The sequence below is a fragment of the Gadus chalcogrammus genome, chromosome 8, assembly GCF_026213295.1.
Source record: "Gadus chalcogrammus isolate NIFS_2021 chromosome 8, NIFS_Gcha_1.0, whole genome shotgun sequence".
Classification (NCBI taxonomy): domain Eukaryota; kingdom Metazoa; phylum Chordata; class Actinopteri; order Gadiformes; family Gadidae; genus Gadus; species Gadus chalcogrammus.
In genome coordinates this window covers 410,958-429,284 of record NC_079419.1, presented here as the reverse complement: position 1 = coordinate 429,284, position 18,327 = coordinate 410,958, and the positions used below count along the sequence as shown (strand labels likewise).

The 18,327-nt window shown below is 50.6% G+C and overlaps 3 protein-coding genes across 3 annotated transcripts in view; all 3 read right to left on the bottom strand.

Moving 5' to 3' along the window:
- Positions 1-7,587, bottom strand: part of scp2a (sterol carrier protein 2a) — a 17,073-nt gene extending 9,486 nt beyond the window's left edge. The window contains exons 1-11 of the mRNA XM_056596466.1: positions 7,480-7,587; positions 6,705-6,762; positions 6,509-6,580; positions 5,731-5,862; positions 5,220-5,284; positions 4,199-4,325; positions 3,957-4,020; positions 3,659-3,745; positions 3,281-3,431; positions 2,922-3,069; positions 1,931-2,038 (exon numbers count right to left, since the gene is read on the bottom strand). Coding sequence (XP_056452441.1) covers positions 1,931-2,038; positions 2,922-3,069; positions 3,281-3,431; positions 3,659-3,745; positions 3,957-4,020; positions 4,199-4,325; positions 5,220-5,284; positions 5,731-5,862; positions 6,509-6,580; positions 6,705-6,762; positions 7,480-7,587 — 1,120 coding nt within the window. The remainder of the gene's footprint in view (positions 1-1,930; positions 2,039-2,921; positions 3,070-3,280; positions 3,432-3,658; positions 3,746-3,956; positions 4,021-4,198; positions 4,326-5,219; positions 5,285-5,730; positions 5,863-6,508; positions 6,581-6,704; positions 6,763-7,479) is intronic.
- Positions 6,704-11,476, bottom strand: czib (CXXC motif containing zinc binding protein). Its single transcript, XM_056596484.1, has 9 exons — positions 11,399-11,476; positions 11,229-11,312; positions 10,885-10,941; positions 10,477-10,558; positions 9,590-9,621; positions 9,162-9,239; positions 8,589-8,654; positions 7,480-8,224; positions 6,704-6,762 (listed from the first exon to the last, which is right to left on the bottom strand). Exons 1-8 carry the CDS (start codon positions 11,438-11,440, stop codon positions 8,147-8,149), a joined length of 519 nt encoding a protein of 172 aa, XP_056452459.1. The 5' UTR covers positions 11,441-11,476; the 3' UTR covers positions 6,704-6,762; positions 7,480-8,146.
- A 712-nt stretch (positions 11,477-12,188) lies between these two features.
- uck2b (uridine-cytidine kinase 2b) lies at positions 12,189-18,133 on the bottom strand. The gene is made up of 7 exons (XM_056596480.1): positions 17,985-18,133; positions 15,815-15,974; positions 14,690-14,786; positions 14,322-14,464; positions 13,892-13,989; positions 13,723-13,771; positions 12,189-13,133 (listed from the first exon to the last, which is right to left on the bottom strand). Exons 1-7 carry the CDS (start codon positions 18,087-18,089, stop codon positions 12,997-12,999), a joined length of 789 nt encoding a protein of 262 aa, XP_056452455.1. The 5' UTR covers positions 18,090-18,133; the 3' UTR covers positions 12,189-12,996.
- Between the last annotated feature and the right edge of the window lie 194 nt (positions 18,134-18,327).

Below are 18,327 nucleotides of genomic sequence, written 5' to 3'. Positions count from 1 at the left end.
CGTTGGAGGAACGGAGCGGAGGGAGCGCAGTGAAGACTAGAGCAGTGAGTGACGACGAGAAAGAATGAATCAATGAATCCATTTTTCCAATTATCCTCCCACAAATTTGCCTTTGACTGTGTGTGTGTGTGTGTGTGTGTGTGTGTGTGTGTGTGTGTGTGTGTGTGTGTGTGTGTGTGTGTGTGTGTGTGTGTGTGTGTGTGTGTGTGTTGTACTTTGTTTTCCTGGTAAGCTGCGCTGGATGTTTCTAATCGTCAGGAGTCCCAGGAGGACCAGGAGGGCTGCTGGCTCTAATACCTCCAGGGATTATCACCCAGCCGCAGCCCAGAGAGAGAGAGCTGCCTCTGTGGAGGCCTTTAGAAGAGACGGTGGCGCCCCCTGGTGGACCGCAGGGGAAGCTCCACTAATAAAGAGAGCCAAGTCCTAGGGACTTAAAGGGGTGGTTTCATGCATTTTAGACATTTGTGTGAGAATAATAAGGGGTATTTTTAGCCAACAGGCATTTAACCCTATTCTAGTTGTAGCAGGAGGAGGAGGAGGAGGGGGAGGGGGAGGAGGAGGAGGAGGAGGAGGAGGAGGAGGAGGAGGAGGAGGAGGAGGAGGAGGAGGGGGAGGAGGAGGAGGAGGAGGAGGGGGGGGAGGAGGGGGAGGGCGAGGAGGGGGAGGGGGAGGAGGAGGGGGAGGAGGGGGAGGGGGAGGAGGAGGAGGAGGGGGAGGAGGAGCAGGAGGAGGAGGAGGAGGGGGAGGAGGGAGGGGGGGGAGGGGGGGGAGGAGGGGGAGGGGGAGGAGGAGGAGGGGGAGGAGGGGGAGGGGGAGGGGGAGGAGGAGGGGGAGGAGGAGGAGGAGGGGGAGGAGGAGGGGGAGGAGGGGGAGGGGGAGGAGGAGGAGGAGGAGGAGGAGGAGAGCCCTTTCCACAAAGACCCGCCCCTCTTTCCACACACTGAAAACGATGTCTTTGATTGGCCGAGTAGCTTGAAGCGCTATGGCCTTATGACGTATGTCGGTCAGCTGGTCGCGCCAGACGTCGATAGCCACGCGGCTGATAAAACGCTCTTTCAATGCATTATTCATTTCTCAAGAAATGAATGTTATGTGTTGCAGTCCAGATAGAACCGTCACCTTGTCTGAATCAGGGCAGGACTCCGCCATTCAGTGACCTGAGGAGGCTAGTTGTACCTGTGGCTAGCTGAGGTTAGCTGTGGCTAGCTGTGAGGAGGCTAGTTGTACCTGTGGCTAGCTGAGGTTAGCTGTGGCTAGCTGTGAGGAGGCTAGTTGTACCTGTGGCTAGCTGAGGTTAGCTGTGGCTAGCTGTGGCTAGCTGTGAGGGGGCTAGTTGTACCTGTGGCTAGCTGTTAGGAGGCTAGTTGTACCTGTGGCTAGCTGAGGTTAGCTGTGGCTAGCTGTGAGGAGGCTAGTTGTACCTGTGGCTAGCTGAGGTTAGCTGTGGCTAGCTGTGAGGAGGCTAGTTGTACCTGTGGCTAGCTGAGGTTAGCTGTGGCTAGCTGAGGTTAGCTGTGGCTAGCTGTGAGGAGGCTAGTTGTACCTGTGGCTAGCTGAGGTTAGCTGTGGCTAGCTGTGAGGAGGCTAGTTGTACCTGTGGCTAGCTGAGGTTAGCTGTGGCTAGCTGTGGCTAGCTGTGAGGGGCTAGTTGTACCTGTGGCTAGCTGTGAGGAGGCTAGTTGTACCTGTGGCTAGCTGAGGTTAGCTGTGGCTAGCTGTGAGGAGGCTAGTTGTACCTGTGGCTAGCTGAGGTTAGCTGTGGCTAGCTGTGAGGAGGCTAGTTGTACCTGTGGCTAGCTGAGGTTAGCTGTGGCTAGCTGTGGCTAGCTGTGAGGGGGCTAGTTGTACCTGTGGCTAGCTGTGAGGGGGCTAGTTGTACCTGTGGCTAGCTAAGGTTAGCTGTGGCTAGCTGTGAGGGGGCTAGTTGTACCTGTGGCGCCCAGGGGGTGTCCCTTGGAGATGAGGCCGCCGCTGGGGTTCACCACATACTTCCCCCCGTAGGTGTTGTCCCCCCGGTCAATCAGCTCCCCCGCTTTACCTGGGGGGGGATGGAAGGCAAAGAAGTCAGTAAGGAAGTCAAAAAATAAAGAAATAGACAAAAAAGGAGTACCCCTGGACCTCCATGTTGTTCGTATGACTCTAATGACCCGTCCCCTGTGTTTGGCCTTCCATGTGTGTAGGCCAGCCCCTCCACAGAGCTGTAGCTCCTCCTCCATGTGTGTAGGCCAGCCCCTTCACAGAGCTGTAGCTCCTCCTCCATGTGTGTAGGCCAGCCCCTCCACAGAGCTGTAGCTCCTCCTCCATGTGTGTAGGCCAGCCCCTTCACAGAGCTGTAGCTCCTCCTCCATGTGTGTAGGCCAGCCCCTTCACAGAGCTGTAGCTCCTCCTTCCATTATGTTGACTTTATCTGTTTAACGTCAACTGACTTTTCATTGTTATTGTGTTCTCTAGTACTTCAGTCCTGTGAGGCCCTTTGTAGGTTTGTTGATAAATATCAACAAACAATATTTATATAAGTGGTACACAAACAAAGCTTTAATGACTTATTTACTATGTCAATTGTATATAGGCAAATAGTTCAACAATACAGTCTATACATAACAAGCGGCTGCGTGGACGTTGCGTTGCGTCAGCGTGGAGCCGTCGTTTAGCCCTCAGCCCAAACTGCCTGTTGGTTGTTATGTTAGTGTTGTTGATCCTCAGCAGCCAAACAGGCCGCTGGCTGCTGTGGTCACATGTTGGTGTGTAAGGATCAGCCTAAGAGCCCTGTAGCGGTGCAGGTAAACACCAGGTGACAGAAGCCCCCCAGGACGGCCTGCTCCCTCCGGAGAGAGACCCCCAACAGAGAGGTCCTGGGGGCGACGCCTGTCGGCCCCCTGACCCCCCCGCCTCAGATCACAGATGCATGCTGGGAGACTGACCCTCTGCGCAGAGCCCCAGGGCCTCGTAGGTGATCAGCTCGTTGGCCGAGAAGCAGTCGTGGAGCTCCACCACATCCACGTCGCCGGGCTGCAGCCCCGCCGCCGCGAACACCCTCCGCGCGGCCAGCTGGGTCATGTCGTAGCCCACCTGAGGACGGCAGCGGGCCCCGCGTTAGTGGGAGAGGGGGTTTATTGGTGGGAGAGGGGCCCCTCCTCACCCCGGGGGTCTATTAGTGGGAGAGGGGACCCTCCTCACCCCGGGGGTCTATTAGTGGGAGAGGGGACCCTCCTCACCCCGGGGGTCTATTAGTGGTAGGGGGCCCCTCCTCACCCCGGGGGTCTATCGGCGGGGGGCTCACCATCTTGATGCAGCTGTCCTCTGTGAAGGTGCTGGCCAGGTCCGTCACCATCTCCTGGGCCACGATCTCCACCGCCTGCCGCTCCAGCCCGTGGCGACGGACGAAGGCCTCGCTCGCCAGCACCGCCGCCCCCGCGCCGTCCGACGTGGGGCTGGGCCGACGGGCAGAGGGTTAGTCAGGACCGCGGGTTAGTCAGGACCGCGGGTTAGTCAGGACCGCGGGTTAGTCAGGACCACGGGTTAGTCAGGGCTGCGGGTTAGTCAGGACTGGGGGTTAGTCAGGACCGCGGGTTAGTCAGGGCCGCGGGTTAGTCAGGACCGCGGGTTAGTCAGGGCCGCGGGTTAGTCAGGTTATGGTGTCGGTAGGTGCGTGGCTCACCAGCACTGCAGCAGCGTGAGGAACTCAAACACCTTCCTGGAGTTGATGACCTGATCCAGACTGTACTCGTCCTGGAACTGGGAGTAGCTACACACACACACACACACACACACACACACACACACACACACACACACACACACACACACACACACACACACACACACACACACACACACACACACACACACACACACACACACACACACACACGTTCAAATAGATACTAATGCTCCTATGCTGACCAGAGGTGACTGCAGTGCTGTATATGGGGAGGAGAGCTGACTCTTCGCCTTACGGGTTGTTGGTTGAATGCTTGTGGTTCTTCCATGCAATTTTGGCAAAGTGCTCTGGTTTCGTACCTTCAAGTAAAAGTAAAAGGATGTCATCCCACATTAACTCACAACTGCGATTGAATAACAAACACAGAACTGACCACAAAAGCGCTTCCGCTAAAGTCCCCCAAATCACGGCCAGAGGTGGTACCTCCCGTGAGGAAGCTCGTCCTTCATGACGGTTACCGACGGTGACGGAGCTCACCGTGTTTCTCCATGTGCTCCCGCCCGGCGTTGCCAAACATCTGGGCGGCGGCGGGGGCGGGCACCATGCCGTAGCGGTTGATCATCACCTCCATGTGGCGGTCCATGGGGTTGGTCCGGTCCATGTACTGGGGGGGCGGCAGAGGGGGGGGGGCAGGGGGGGGGCGGCAGAGGGGGGGGGCAGAGGGGGTCGGCAGAGGGGGGCGGGCAGAGGGGGGGGGCAGAGGGGGGGGGCAGAGGGGGGCGGCAGAGGGGGGGGGCAGAGGGGGGGGGCAGAGGGGGGCGGCAGAGGGGGGGGGCAGAGGGGGGGGGCAGAGGGGCGGCGGCAGAGGGGGGGGGGGGGCAGAGGGGGGCGGCAGAGGGGGGGGGGGGCAGGGGGGGGCGGCAGGGGGGGCGCATGAGGGGGGGGGCAGAGGGGGGGGGCAGAGGGGGGGGCAGAGGGGGGCGGCAGAGGGGGGCGGCAGAGGGGGGGGGGCAGAGGGCGGGGGCATGAGGGGAGCTGCACCGTGGACCCTGGCTCAAGGACGCAATGAGCGCTTTCTGTTCGTTCACCAGAAACCGATTTACAAACAAGTAGAGGAGGTTGACGCGGCCAGTCTGGCGTTTTAGTGGAGCGGGGAAAGGCCGATGTGTAACGGGTGGTTTGAACCGGCCAGGGGCGGTCGGCTCTAGACATGGGCATGAGTGAAGCCATGAACTGAAACCCGGAAAACACCATTTTAGTGTAGATGGAAAAATGTATGTTGGTTTTAAATGTGGTTTTCTATTTAGCAGGCGGGTGTGGATATGGCCACCGCCACAGGTCAAGAGATTGGGGGTCGATGAGCATTGATGCACTCAGTGTATGTATTGCAAGTGCTTTCGGATAAAATACTATACTGATTATTAATGAGTGTATGAGTACTCTAATCGGAACCCCTCAAAGGGTCCCAAAGCGAAGATCCTCCCACCGTATCAGTCATAAAGGTACTTCTAGAACCAGGGGGACTCATGTTTGGAAGGAGCAGATGTTGGTTAGATACCTTGGACGTCAGAGAGCCCCTCTCCATCTTCTCAAACCCGAGAGCCAGCGCACATTCCACCAGTCCTGAGAGCAGGGGAGTTGGATTCATGTTTGGAGACAAGCAGCGGTAAACAACGAACCACCAAACCACTAGAACCACGCGTCCGGCTCCGAGTACAGAGCCGGACGGCGGCGGCGGCGTCGTCACACGCCGCCGCCGTCCGGCTCCGAGTACAGAGCCGGACGGCGGCGGCGGTCTGGCTCCGAGTACAGAGCCGGACGCCGCCGCCGCCGTCCGGCTCTGTACTCGGAGCCGGACGGCGGCGGCGGCGGCGGCGGGCGGCGGCGGCGTCAAGCTCCGAGTACAGAGCCGGACGGCGGCGGCGGCGTTCCGGCTCTGTACTCGGAGCTGGACGCCGCCGCCGCCGCCGTCCGGCTCCGAGTACAGAGCCGGACGGCGGCGTCGGCGGCGGCGGCATCCGGCTCCGAGTACAGAGCCGGACAGCGCCGGCGGCGGGGGCGTCACTCACCTCCCTGCACCAGCTGGCGGGCCATGAAGAGGGCCGTGGAGCCCGTGGAGCAGTTGTTGTTCACGTTCATGATGGGGATGCCCGACAGGCCCAGGCCGTGGTAGATGGCCCTCTGACCGCAGGTGGAGTCCCCTGGAGAGAGGGGCACTGAGCTGAACCAAAGAGCTACCTGGGGTTGGCACGGGGCAGGACGGGGCGCAGGACGGGGCGCAGACGGGGCGCAGGACGGGGCGCAGGACGGGGCGCAGGACGGGGCGCAGACGGGGCGCAGACGGGGCGCAGGACGGGGCGCAGGACGGGGCGCAGACGGGGCGCAGACGGGGCGCAGAGTCAGAGGCTCAAGAACGAAGACAAGGGGGAAGATAGGAGGAGGGGGCACTTATTTGTTTCTAGATTTAACGATTATTTCCAACACACGTTGGATCAATTATTTGTGATTTATGAAAGTAATATATGTGAAAAATGAAATGTAAATACAGTTATACAGAATAAGAAAATGTCCCATTGAGTTTTGAAGTTATGTGATTAATAGTGATGGAATATTAATAAGCAGTGTCTTAAGTTAACACCTGCAAACAGCAAATGGGCGAACAATTTGACAATTTTCCAGGTCTAAATAATTCCTATTAATGCAATTTCTTGGCCCGTAGTCTTTCTATTATGGCAGCTAAAATAACAAAAAAGTTAACTTTGGACCCTGGAAATGAGTGGTGAGTAGACGGAGTTTAGATACATGAGTAATGATATCACACCACATTCCAGTTACTTGTAGGCTTACCATAGACATAGCCTACACACGCCTGCTCAATGGCAGAATACGGAACCCCAGCATCTGCCAGGGCCTTTTGTCCTGGTTAGAACGACACAAATACTTTAGGTTGCATACTACTGTCATATGTACTTGTATGTACTGTATAAAAAGGCATATTCATTCATAAATGTATTGTGCCTGAATTGAGTGTGGCAAAGGGCACCTGCTTCCTTGGCCATATCAGGGTAGTCAAAGTCCTCTCTGGATCCCGGCTTCTCGAACTACAAGGTACACATATAATTATTCCTTTGAGTGTTTCACTCCTTATTCCCATCATGTTGCAGTATCAGAATGTTTTGTCCTGCGGTCATTGTGTCAATGGTAATAAGATAATCTTACTACGCCTACATAACACAATAAAACAACTGGAAAAAAATAAAAATTCATGCTTTTCAAATAAGAAAATTGTAATGGAAGGAAGATTTGTATCTATTTTATACTAATTCAAAGATTCGTCGAACTCCTGGGTTTTAACATGCTTAGTTAGTTATTAATTTTCACTTAATTTTCACATAAATACGAGGTGAGGACACCTCGTATTTATGTTTTCCAAAGCAACCACGGGTGAACCTAAAATAAAAGTTTGTGTTCAGTAGAAGGACGTGTTGTCGTTTAGAAGCTGTAACTGTAACTATAACTATTTAGTAATAAGTAAATAGGGTGATGGCGACCCTTCACACAGTTCCGATACGCGTTTACAATCAACCTTGGACTTAGAAACCTTGCGAGTCCATATCACTCACAAGTCCACTTTTGTGGTATACATATATAACTCGTCTGCAATACAGACATAAAAAGGTAAAAAACAGTAATGTAAATTGAAAAACAATTGCAAGAAAAAAGTGCCAGTGTAGGATTGTACAAGTAAAACAGACAACTTTTACCCGATATGTTGAGCTACACTTTAGTAACTACACAGATCAACACATTACCCATACCTTTGTCATTCCTACGCCAATGACAAAAACTCTGTTCTTCTTTTGCTGAGCCATGATTGATCTTCGGATAATGTGATATGTAGGTAGTGAAGAGGAGAGGCGCAACATCGGTAGTGGTGACAGCGGATTGCAGCCCTCCAGGCAGCTACCTTTGCTCACAGATATCCCACAATGCACTGCCCTTCCATGTAAACAAACGGCGAACTGCGCAGTATTAGTGCGCAGGGAGACATGCAATGTGAGTGAATACTAGCTAGATATCCATCCTGAATTTATGTTTCGTTTCACTTCACAATTCATCCTGGATTGCTGAACATTTTTCAGAAGTAGTCATGGATTCAGTTATTAACTTAATACAATACAAATATAAATACATATTAAAAGTCAAAAAAGTTTTGTTTTTTATTTGTTTGTATTTATTCAAACTGGGATTCCCATTCATGCTGCTTAGTTGTTGTTTTTCACGGTCAAATCTGATTGAACCAGTGAAAGCCCAGTCCATTCTGTTGAATCCACGAAATCCAATCCAATTGTGCCGCAAACTTCAAGATCCCGTCTCAGAACGAGTCCCGGGTGACAGAAAGCAGCGTGTGAATATCTCGCTTCGCTGATCAGCCTCCCCCTTGCGCTCCACTTGTCACTTGATCTGGTTGTTTTGTTTTGTTTTTCAACGCTTGGTGAACTGATGGGTAACCTCGTAAACGCCCACCGACTCAGCCGCTTCCTCATCGTAGTCCGTCCAATCCTAAAAGGTTTGATAACCAACAAATGAGACGTCACGACTAAACCAACAACGGGGAGCTGCCACACTCAACTGCAGCGAGTTTAAATAGGCCTGCACATCAATCTGGAGGTCTGTAAACTATGTACATTAAAGTAGTCCTACACATTGATTGAATATATGTAAACTACATACATTAAGTATTCATACACATTGATTGAACATCTGTTTGCAATGCATACTCAACTACAGCTAATCATCCATATGAAGATATGTAAGCCATTTTTACTAAAGTATTCCTACCTATCAATTAGAATGAATCGCCCTTAAAATCAATACAGTGTCTCTTTATCTGCAAAAAGAATAGCTTCAACAAAACTGCATTTACCTTCTCCTGTAGATTAATCTCAGGAAACTTGGTCCCAGACTCTGCTCCTTCTGCAGCAAAACCAGCCTAGGAAGGGATTGAAGTCCAGCAGAACATCATTACACAGCCCTCTGCAGGACGCTGGGACCATCATTACACAGCCCTCTGCAGGACGCTGGGACCATCATTACACAGCCTCTGCAGGACGCTGGGACCATCATTACACAGCCCTCTGCAGGACGCTGGGACCATCATTACACAGCCCTCTGCAGGACGCTGGGACCATCATTACACAGCCCTCTGCAGGACGCTGGGACCATCATTACACAGCCCTCTGCAGGACGCTGGGACCAGAAGCTGATCCCGTGGTTGAACCACCAACCTTGGTGTTAAGAATATTGCATGTAGATAATTGCAATAGCATAACGTCACTTTGGTATATTAATTTATCTTAATTCACTAACAGATTTGAGGGTCTAAAAACTAGGATTTTGTACGGATAAAGCAGGTTTATAATGTATAGGACTTCTGAAGGCCCATGGTTAAAACAACAGAACTGTTTTTTCTTAACATAACTCCAGCGTTGGGTCTCACTTGTGGTTGGAAGTCTACCGGTTCCAGTCCTCGACACTCGAACTGCACCATGGTCTTAAAGGTCTCGCTGTCCTCCATCTTCACATCGGAGAAGAGAAGCAACAAAGCAGCACTCTGAGACGTCAAACTCATTACTGGAAAGCATGATGTGGTTTTGTGACGGTACACCAAAATGTGTGTGTGTGTGTGTGTGTGTGTGTGTGTGTGTGTGTGTGTGTGTGTGTGTGTGTGTGTGTGTGTGTGTGTGTGTGTGTGTGTGTGTGTGTGTGTGTGTGTGTGTGTGTGTGTGTGTGTGTGTGTGTGTGTGTGTCTGTGTACATTGCCTATGTGTGCTGACTGTTTTCCATTTTAAACTCATTAAAATGCTCTCATGCCGTTAAAATAATAAAACGGTGAGGGACGTGCAAAAGGGGACAACTTGGACTCACATTGTAAGGAGTGATCGTATCCCCGAGAATATCTGTGAACACGAATGGTGATAGGATTATAAAAGATGAGGCCGATATTGGATATAATATAATGCATCCTATATTTAGAACAGCTACACAACCACAGCAGGAGATGGTAATAGGCCTACCAATAGAGGGGAGGTAATAGGCCTACCTATAGAGTGGTGGTAATAGGCCTACCTATAGAGGGGTGGTAATAGGCCTACCTATGGAGGAGGAGGTAATAGGCCTACCTATGGAGGAGGAGGTAATAGGCCTACCTATAGAGGGGTGGTAATAGGCCTACCTATGGAGGGGTGGTAATAGGCCTACCTATAGAGGGGTGGTAATAGGCCTACCTATGGAGGGGTGGTAATAGGCCTACCTATAGAGGGGTGGTAATAGGCCTACCTATAGAGTGGTGGTAATAGGCCTACCTATGGAGGAGGAGGTAATAGGCCTACCTATGGAGGGGTGGTAATAGGCCTACCTATGGAGGGGTGGTAATAGGCCTACCTATGGAGGAGGTGGTAATAGGCCTACCTATGGAGGAGGTGGTAATAGGCCTACCTATAGAGGAGGTAATAGGCCTACCTATAGAGGGGTGGTAATAGGCCTACCTATGGAGGAGGTGGTAATAGGCCTACCTATGGAGGGGTGGTAATAGGCCTACCTATGGAGGAGGTGGTAATAGGCCTACCTATAGAGGAGGAGGTAATAGGCCTACCTATGGAGGTGTGGTAATAGGCCTACCTATGGAGGAGGTGGTAATAGGCCTACCTATGGAGGAGGTGGTAATAGGCCTACCTATGGAGGAGGTGGTAATAGGCCTACCTATAGAGGGGTGGTAATAGGCCTACCTATGGAGGAGGTGGTAATAGGCCTACCTATGGAGTTCTCCCTGGAGCAGAGTTTACACTTCTGAACCATACTGGCACTGCCCCTCCCTCCCTTTAGGGGCGTACTTTCCTATACAAACAAATGCATCCATTATTATGATTATTATTATGATCGTTATTTTCAGTCATTCTCAGTTACATCAGGCATGTTCATGTTTAAATGGCTTAACACCTCATTACATTTAGCCCCAGTCGTGGCAGCTTTTTGTTCACTACATGTTTGTATCAGTACATGAAGGCATTGCATATTGCTGGAATATTGGTAAATAGATATTGAAATTGTTTTTGGTTTGTGACTTTGTGTCCTGAGACTAGAACAGTTAATTACAGGGTAAACCTATGCTAAATATTACATCATCCAATGTATATTACAGAAACCAATATGATAAGACTTACCATAAGGCTTATGTACTGCCATTTATCTGGAATTTCTCCGCAGCTTACACATTTGAGCTATATGGATATCAAGTCATTATCAAGGGCATGGGGGTGAAAAAACATAACTATTACCATTCAGTAAGTAGAAGGAGTTCAGTATGTAGGCTACTGACGACGTGTAATGTAAAGACATTGTACGCATGTGGCTATTTGCAGGTCATGGCTAACATCAAAGCCTTGGTTATGTGTTACTCATTGTTTAATCAAGCATCGTTGAAGTCCGAAAGGGAGCATCATATACATAATATACATTTCTGGAAAGTTAATGAAAAAATGCGAAACAGCACACAATCGTTCCCTACCTTCAGAAACCATCGGAAGTCCTCTCCCACTGGCCTAACGTTGGTGACATTCTCCAACGTAGCTTTGAACTGCAATCCAAATTTCTGAAAAATCAAAACAAGACTCCATTTCCATTCATTTATTCAAAACCATGTTTCTGATTCCATAAGCGCACTGTCAACATACATACCACCATTTTGAAACCTTCCTTGAGAAGCGTACGTATGTGCATTGGTGAATAGGCTTTTACCGTAGTCGATAGCGCCCTGCGGTGGCCATGGTTGGAACAATAAATTGAGTGAAATGGTTAGTAGATAATATGCTCTATGATCAAAACCTCGACCATTTAAATATCATGAAATTTCACAAAAAATAGGTTTGCATCAGTTTATTGACCATTAAGCAATACACAAGAGCATCCTTTGTTGTAAATCAAGGCTCGTCCATATCATCTTTAAAGTCATTCTCTACAAATCCTTGAAGTATAAATACTCATTCACTCCGCAATTGTATTATAAAGAAATACAGTACACGGCATATAAAACAAAAACAGAAGTATATCTGTTGTGGACACGTACATGCAAACCTGAGGCAAATGAAGCAGCTATGCTCCGTTATAGTATTTTATGGGCAATGGCCCAAAGTTTTGTGTAATTGGTATTGCTTCAACAGTGTCCTCACCTGGCCAGTGCAACCTTGTCTGCATTTAGACTGGCAGTGTGATCCTGAGCGTGGTGTCAGCTGTATCAGAGCTAAGAGTTTAATCACAGTAAAAAAACAAAACAATGTTGGGAATATTACAAAGCACCTATGTATACATAATTGTAACCCTTTTACTCTCAATGAACCTGTCGACGTTGGGCGGGATGTGCGGATACCAGACACGCACGACACACACACACACACACACACACTCATATATAGGAATACCGGTATGGAGAGAACACACCCCACACATGTCATTCAACTACAGAACGAAACACACTCCACTGCAATTTATAATACTCATGTTGGAATTGTCTGATAGCGGCGGTTTAAGCCGGAAAGGTATGATCATTTTCCATGTGGAAAGCTTTTAATTACCATGCAGTGTGTGTGCGCGTATGCTGGCTCTTTTATGCACTTTAGAAAGATCACACCCTTGTGGCAAAGACTTGGCGTCAGATTACATCAAAAACAACAGACCGTGAAGTCAAAAAACACTAGACAGGAATACACCAAAAACGGAGATTGTCCAATAAAAAAAAATAAACATGAAATAATTTAAACGCAGTGAAATTCATCGGCCAAGAACTATCTCCCAGAGACCGTTTAAATGCAATAGCGTCTCTCCTCCACCAGGAGGAGCTTCAAGTTTCAACAGACATAATGGGAGGAAAGTGTTACCCTGGTTTTATTTGTCATCTGAATAATAATTCCATAGAGCAGCAGGGTACACTGAAAACCAAAGGCAGGACGGTAGGGCGGACCCTACTTATAAACAAATGGTCTCTTCGCAAAACAGAAACAAAAGATGGCAAAGAGACAAAACATCGATCCCGATATTCTGAATTGAATCAAACCATTCAATAACACCAATGAGTAGTCATCATTGTCGTCCTCATTATAATAAAGGCAATTCTTGCAATTATGTTTGCATTGCTTTCGTTCCGTCTTCCTCTCTCTCGCTCCTTCTTAAATACATTGATGTGGATAAGTATTATTTACAGAAGTGGCCCCTACCCACACAAAAACTCTCACGGGCACACACACACGCACACCCCTCTCCCCGGAGAGAGGCGTGGCTCGTCAATGTGGCCGGCTGCTCGACTCCGAGGTCCGTCGTTGCCGCGGCGGCGCGTGGCCGTTGGAGCAGCCGTTGTGGCGTTTGGTCAGACCGCCGTTCAGAATGTCTTGGATGTGCTGGACGATCAGGTTGATGGCCACTGAGGGGGGGAGAGAGAGCGAGAGGGAGTGAGAGAGAGAGAGCGAGAGCGAGAGGGAGTGAGAGAGAGAGAGCGAGAGCGAGAGGGAGAGAGAGCGAGAGCGATGAAGAAGCGTTTACCAACTGTTACCCACGTTTGATACAAGCAGAAACGATTCGTCGTTAGGCCGGCTACGCGGTTAACGATGTCGGTGAAAAGGACCGCACCCGTTTGATTCTGATCATCTTGTTGTTGACATCCCAAATAAAAATAAAAAGGTTGAAAACAATACTGTCGGGTGGTTGTTCAGCATTGGTCATCATTATCACAATATTTTACTAGAGATAACGCTATCCGTTGCAGAAGGCCCGCCATGTCTAATCTGATTCAGGCGTTGCTGACCGCACGAGTAAAGCCACCCGAACACGGCCGAAGAACAGGGGCTGCGTCCTTAAGTTCAACTGAGGCTGTGGCCGGAAGGGACAGGTGGGAATCAATGGGAACAATTAAAACGTTCCCCTACATCATAATGTGTATATTATGGTATTATAATGTATATAATAATAAGTACAATGCTTTTTTTATAATGTGAATTCAACTGTGGCCTTACCAAGGTTGTCCGCTCCTCGTGGGATTATCACATCTGCATACTTCTTGGTCTTAAGAAAGAAAAAAAACAAAAAAAAACAAGCATTGAATTCTCCAGTAAAAGCTGTTCCCTACCACGGTATGAGGAACGGGAAGCATGACTAAAAGAGAACTAAATCAACACAACTCACTGGCAAGCAGAATTCTTCGAAGGCCGGTTTTACGAAGGTTATGTACTGAGACAGCACCTGCTCCAGGTCCCGACCCCGTTCAGAGATGTCCCTCAACACTACAGGACAGGGACATGGTACAGGACAGGTTAGCAGAATACAGGACCCGGCCATGGTACAGGACAGAGGTTAGCAGAATACAGGACCCGGCCATGGTACAGGACAGAGGTTAGCAGAATACAGGACACGGCCATGGTACAGGACAGAGGTTAGCAGAATACAGGACACGGCCATGGTACAGGTTAGCAGAATACAGGACACGGCCATGGTACAGGACAGAGGTTAGCAGAATACCAAGACTACCACGCCAACGTTAGATTTCCTCTGTTTCAGACCGTCTTGGACTTCCCACCCAGCCCAAATAACAAACGCATCATAATACAAGGCCCACCTCTCCGGGACAGCCTGGTGTCGGCGTCCGTGTCGACGAACAGCTTCATCTGGAACAGGTCGCGGATCTCCTGGGAGTAGAACATCAGAATGCCCTCAAACAGAACCACGTCTGCTGGGTACACCGTGATGAACTCGTCCTTCCTGCAAAACGCCCAGAGGGAAAACCAACCTTGAGTTGGGTTTATGGCTTTAAGCACTTTAAGGCTTTAAGCACTCTCCCACATTACATAAGGTTAAATTAATCTTGAGCTCAACCCTGGTTCTGGGAACAGGAACCAGACAGACAGGGCGTCGGCAGCCATAACTAAACCAGCTGTGGTGAAGGCGCCGGCGCTCAGACCTAGAGCTGCCGCGCTAGGTGCCCACCTGGAATGTTGGACGAAGTCGTAGACGGGGATCTGGACCGTCTTCCCCTGCAGGATCTGCTTCAGCGTGGTCAACACCAGCTCGTTGTCAAAGGCGTCTGGGGACCGGGAAACAGACCGGTGGTTAGTGGGACTCCTGCGGTTAGGGGGACACCTGTGGTGACCGTGACCAGGCATTCAGAAGGACGTATGACCCTAACCCTGTCCCCCGTATGACTGCGGGGGCCGCGTGGGCCGGCTCCACGGCCTGACCCACGCAGCAGGTTCACACGCACGCCAGCCGCCCCACAAGCCCACATGGGGGTCATTGAGGAATCCCTGGCGCAAGTGACAGCTGCTGGGTTTGGTTTCCCGACCTGAAGAGAGTAGCTGCCACTGCGAAAGGCCTGCTGACTCAGAGCGGCTGGGAACGGGAACGGGGGGAGACGGGGCGGGGCAAAGAACCACACCAAACATGGAGCGGGTGGCCTCAGGCCAGAACGTGCAGGGTGAGGGGGGTGGTGAGGGGGGTGGTGAGGGGGGTGTATGACAGCGTGGTGGGCAGTCCAGGACTATTCAGGAGGGGCATTCAATACCACTTCCAAATAAGGCATGGCCTAGCTCAATAGACAGCCTTTAAGATTCACTTATTTAAACAGTTGATCTGCTCCCCGCCATCCCCCTTAGTGTTAATACCGCCCGGCTCTAGCAGACACATTCGCCTCATGAGGCCTCTCTAAAGTAGGACTATTGGGAAGCCCGTCCCATTGTGTCCCGTGGTGTCCCTCCGAATGGGATGGATTTCATCAGGTAACCCGTTCCTGGAGTTCTGGTAAGGGTTACGCCCGTGTTGGCTGGGTAAGATGCCCTGCCTGTACCACTAGGTAGCGTCCCTTCCTTCCACACAGCTGCAACCTTTGAGAGGTTCAAAACACTAAATGAGGTCAAGCTGTGATGTTGAGATAGGAGCGATAGGACCAGTGAGCATCTACTGCTGCAGACCTGGACTGTTGAACCCCAGACGGGCTCGGCTCACCTTATCACAAACAAGGCGGTGGTGCACAGAGAGAGAGAGAAGCCGCCCCAACCCAAACCTTTGGGGGGGGGGGCGAGTCAGAGGCCTCAGGAGTGGCTGGAGGTGGGCTACCTGGGTGATCGAAGTTGAACTGCCCCTTCAGGGCCTTGACCTTCTGCTCGGGGGTGAGGACGCGGTAGAAGCTGTCCTGGCTGAGAATGGCCACCTGCCGCTGGTGATGGTCGATCTTGTCCTGGCCCAGAAGCTCCATGATCTTCTCACACACCGACGACTGCAGAGCCACACGGCAGAAACAGACGTTAGAGAAGGCCCCTGGGTTTAAATAGAAGCATTCAGAAGGACGTGTTTAAACTAAATGTACATTTACCAGAGATGGAGAGATTGCATGATGCACTAGAGATCTGGCACAAGACAAATCAGTGATATTTATTTTGGCCGACGTTCAAGCTATGCGCAACGTGTCATTCCTCCTCTTCTCCAACCCTCTATAAATGCACATTTGATTTAAAATGTCTAAATAAAGGAGGACCTGAAGCCCATAGGTAAAGGTGTGTGGCCGGACCGCGTGGTTGGCCCGGTGGGGTGATCAGAATGTGTCCTCAGTGACCTCTCCCTCCCACAGCCCAGCCCGTGCTGACAGCACACTCTGCAGTAGAGCCTCTATGGAGCTTTTGTGTTGATGAACGGAGCCTCATTGGACCTGGACAGCCTGACTGGGGCCCGGTGGAGGGGTGCTGTCAGCATGTGGCTCTCGCCAGGCTGAAGGCAGTCAGACTACCGTGTCTTAAACTAGATGTTGCACATAAGGTGAGCCAAGGCCCTGGGATCAATAGTACTCAACCATCATTTGGTCTTATAAAAGCTTATCAAACAGATGGTTAACACCGATACTAAAGCGAGACTGCCCCACAATCAATTCACAATGGATTTAAGTCAACAGCGTTTTCTTTGTCAAATGTCGCCGCGTGGCCATCCTACTTGACACGCTGATGTTATCACCACGTCCTGTTCACTACCCCCTTCCTGCTGACCTTTATTTACTCCGAGCTAGATGTTAAACGATGCCTCTTCATACTAACTACACCGTTACATCGGAGGCCTGGGTTAAACGAACCGCTGACCAACACACCGCCCCCGGCTACTGCCGGTCGTTTCATAACGGGTGGGACCGTGGGGGGCCCTTGGATGGGTCTTTCATTGACAACATTGGCCGTGCGCCAAGGGCTAGGGGGAAATCTGGGTCAAAGTTCCGGGACGAGAATAATAACACAGACGGGAAACAAGGGCGATGAATCTTTCGAACCAGACGTGTTAGGTGGCCGGTCAAGTTTAAGCAATAACGCGCCTTTCGGTAAAGTGTTAGGCAAACGCGTGAGTCATAAACCCACAATACACGCACGTATCTTTTTTGGAAAAGATCTCCGCCCGACCTATCGACGCCTTTGTTTGTGTACGTCATGGGATGGAGGCGAGCGGTAGGAAGTGGCTAAGTGCGGGGGGGCTCGATTCCTACTTGTGAATATGAATTTTATCTTTGTATTTTCATAAAGAAAATGGAAATGGATTGTGAGACAATAACCGACGTGTTGCTTAAATAGATGTCCTAATTACAGAATTGAAACGTGTCGTTCGGCCAGGTGCGCGGTGTTAACAAAAGCCCCGCTGAGATTCATCACAACTCGACAGCCACCGGGTTCCCGGTCCGGCCGGTCACCTCGGATGACCTCGTGGACCGCACGTTTTCAGAGGGCAAGAACCCCAATGTACATTTTCAAATTATTTAATTTTTTAATATCAGCTATTCTTCAGGGTCGCCATGGACAAAGGGGTTGCTTACAAACAAAGTGCAGTGCAGCACAGCGAGCTAACCGGCTAACGGCAGCGGCGGACGGACTTCTTTGTCTCGGCATACCAGCACCACGGATGATCGGTGTGATGGAATCTCAGTAGTGATTAAAAAAAAATAAAAAGATCCGAGTGGGACGGTCCGAAAATAAAGTAACCCCTTACCAAATGATCACAGGAAGCCAAAACAAAACGAGTATATCAATATTTGCGAAATGTTTAAAAGGATTTGACCAAAGATGAGTAGTAGGGTAGTTGTGCGGGCTGGTCGGTGGGTCGCGCTGTTGAGCAGACCTCCTCACTGCGTTAACGTGGAGGGTTGGAGCCACGCGGTCCATGAGCTCACCACTAGTCGCCCGTCTCCGAACCCCTTCAAACTCCACACACACAATGACAGTTGGTAATCATTAACAAAAGAGAGGGAGATGGTCCCAACCTTGCCGCTGGCAGTGCCTCCAGACACACCGATGAGGAACGGTTGGCGAGCGACATTATTGTTCTCGCCTCGGTCCCTCAGCTGTGTTTCACTGTCCCCGGCCATTCTTGCAATGCGCTCGCTGTCGCGTGGGGTCGGGAATCACTATTCCTAGGCTCCTCCCATTCCACCTACATTCATGTTTAACGTGCATGTTTTTTAATTCGTGTAATTTTTTTTGCTATCATTTTTGTTTTATGTAGATACATAAATCCCACCCGCATTGACGGTTCATCGAATGAACGTTTTGTGTATTTACTATTTTTACCTCAACGATGAAGCGACCAATCAGTGCCGTGTTCCG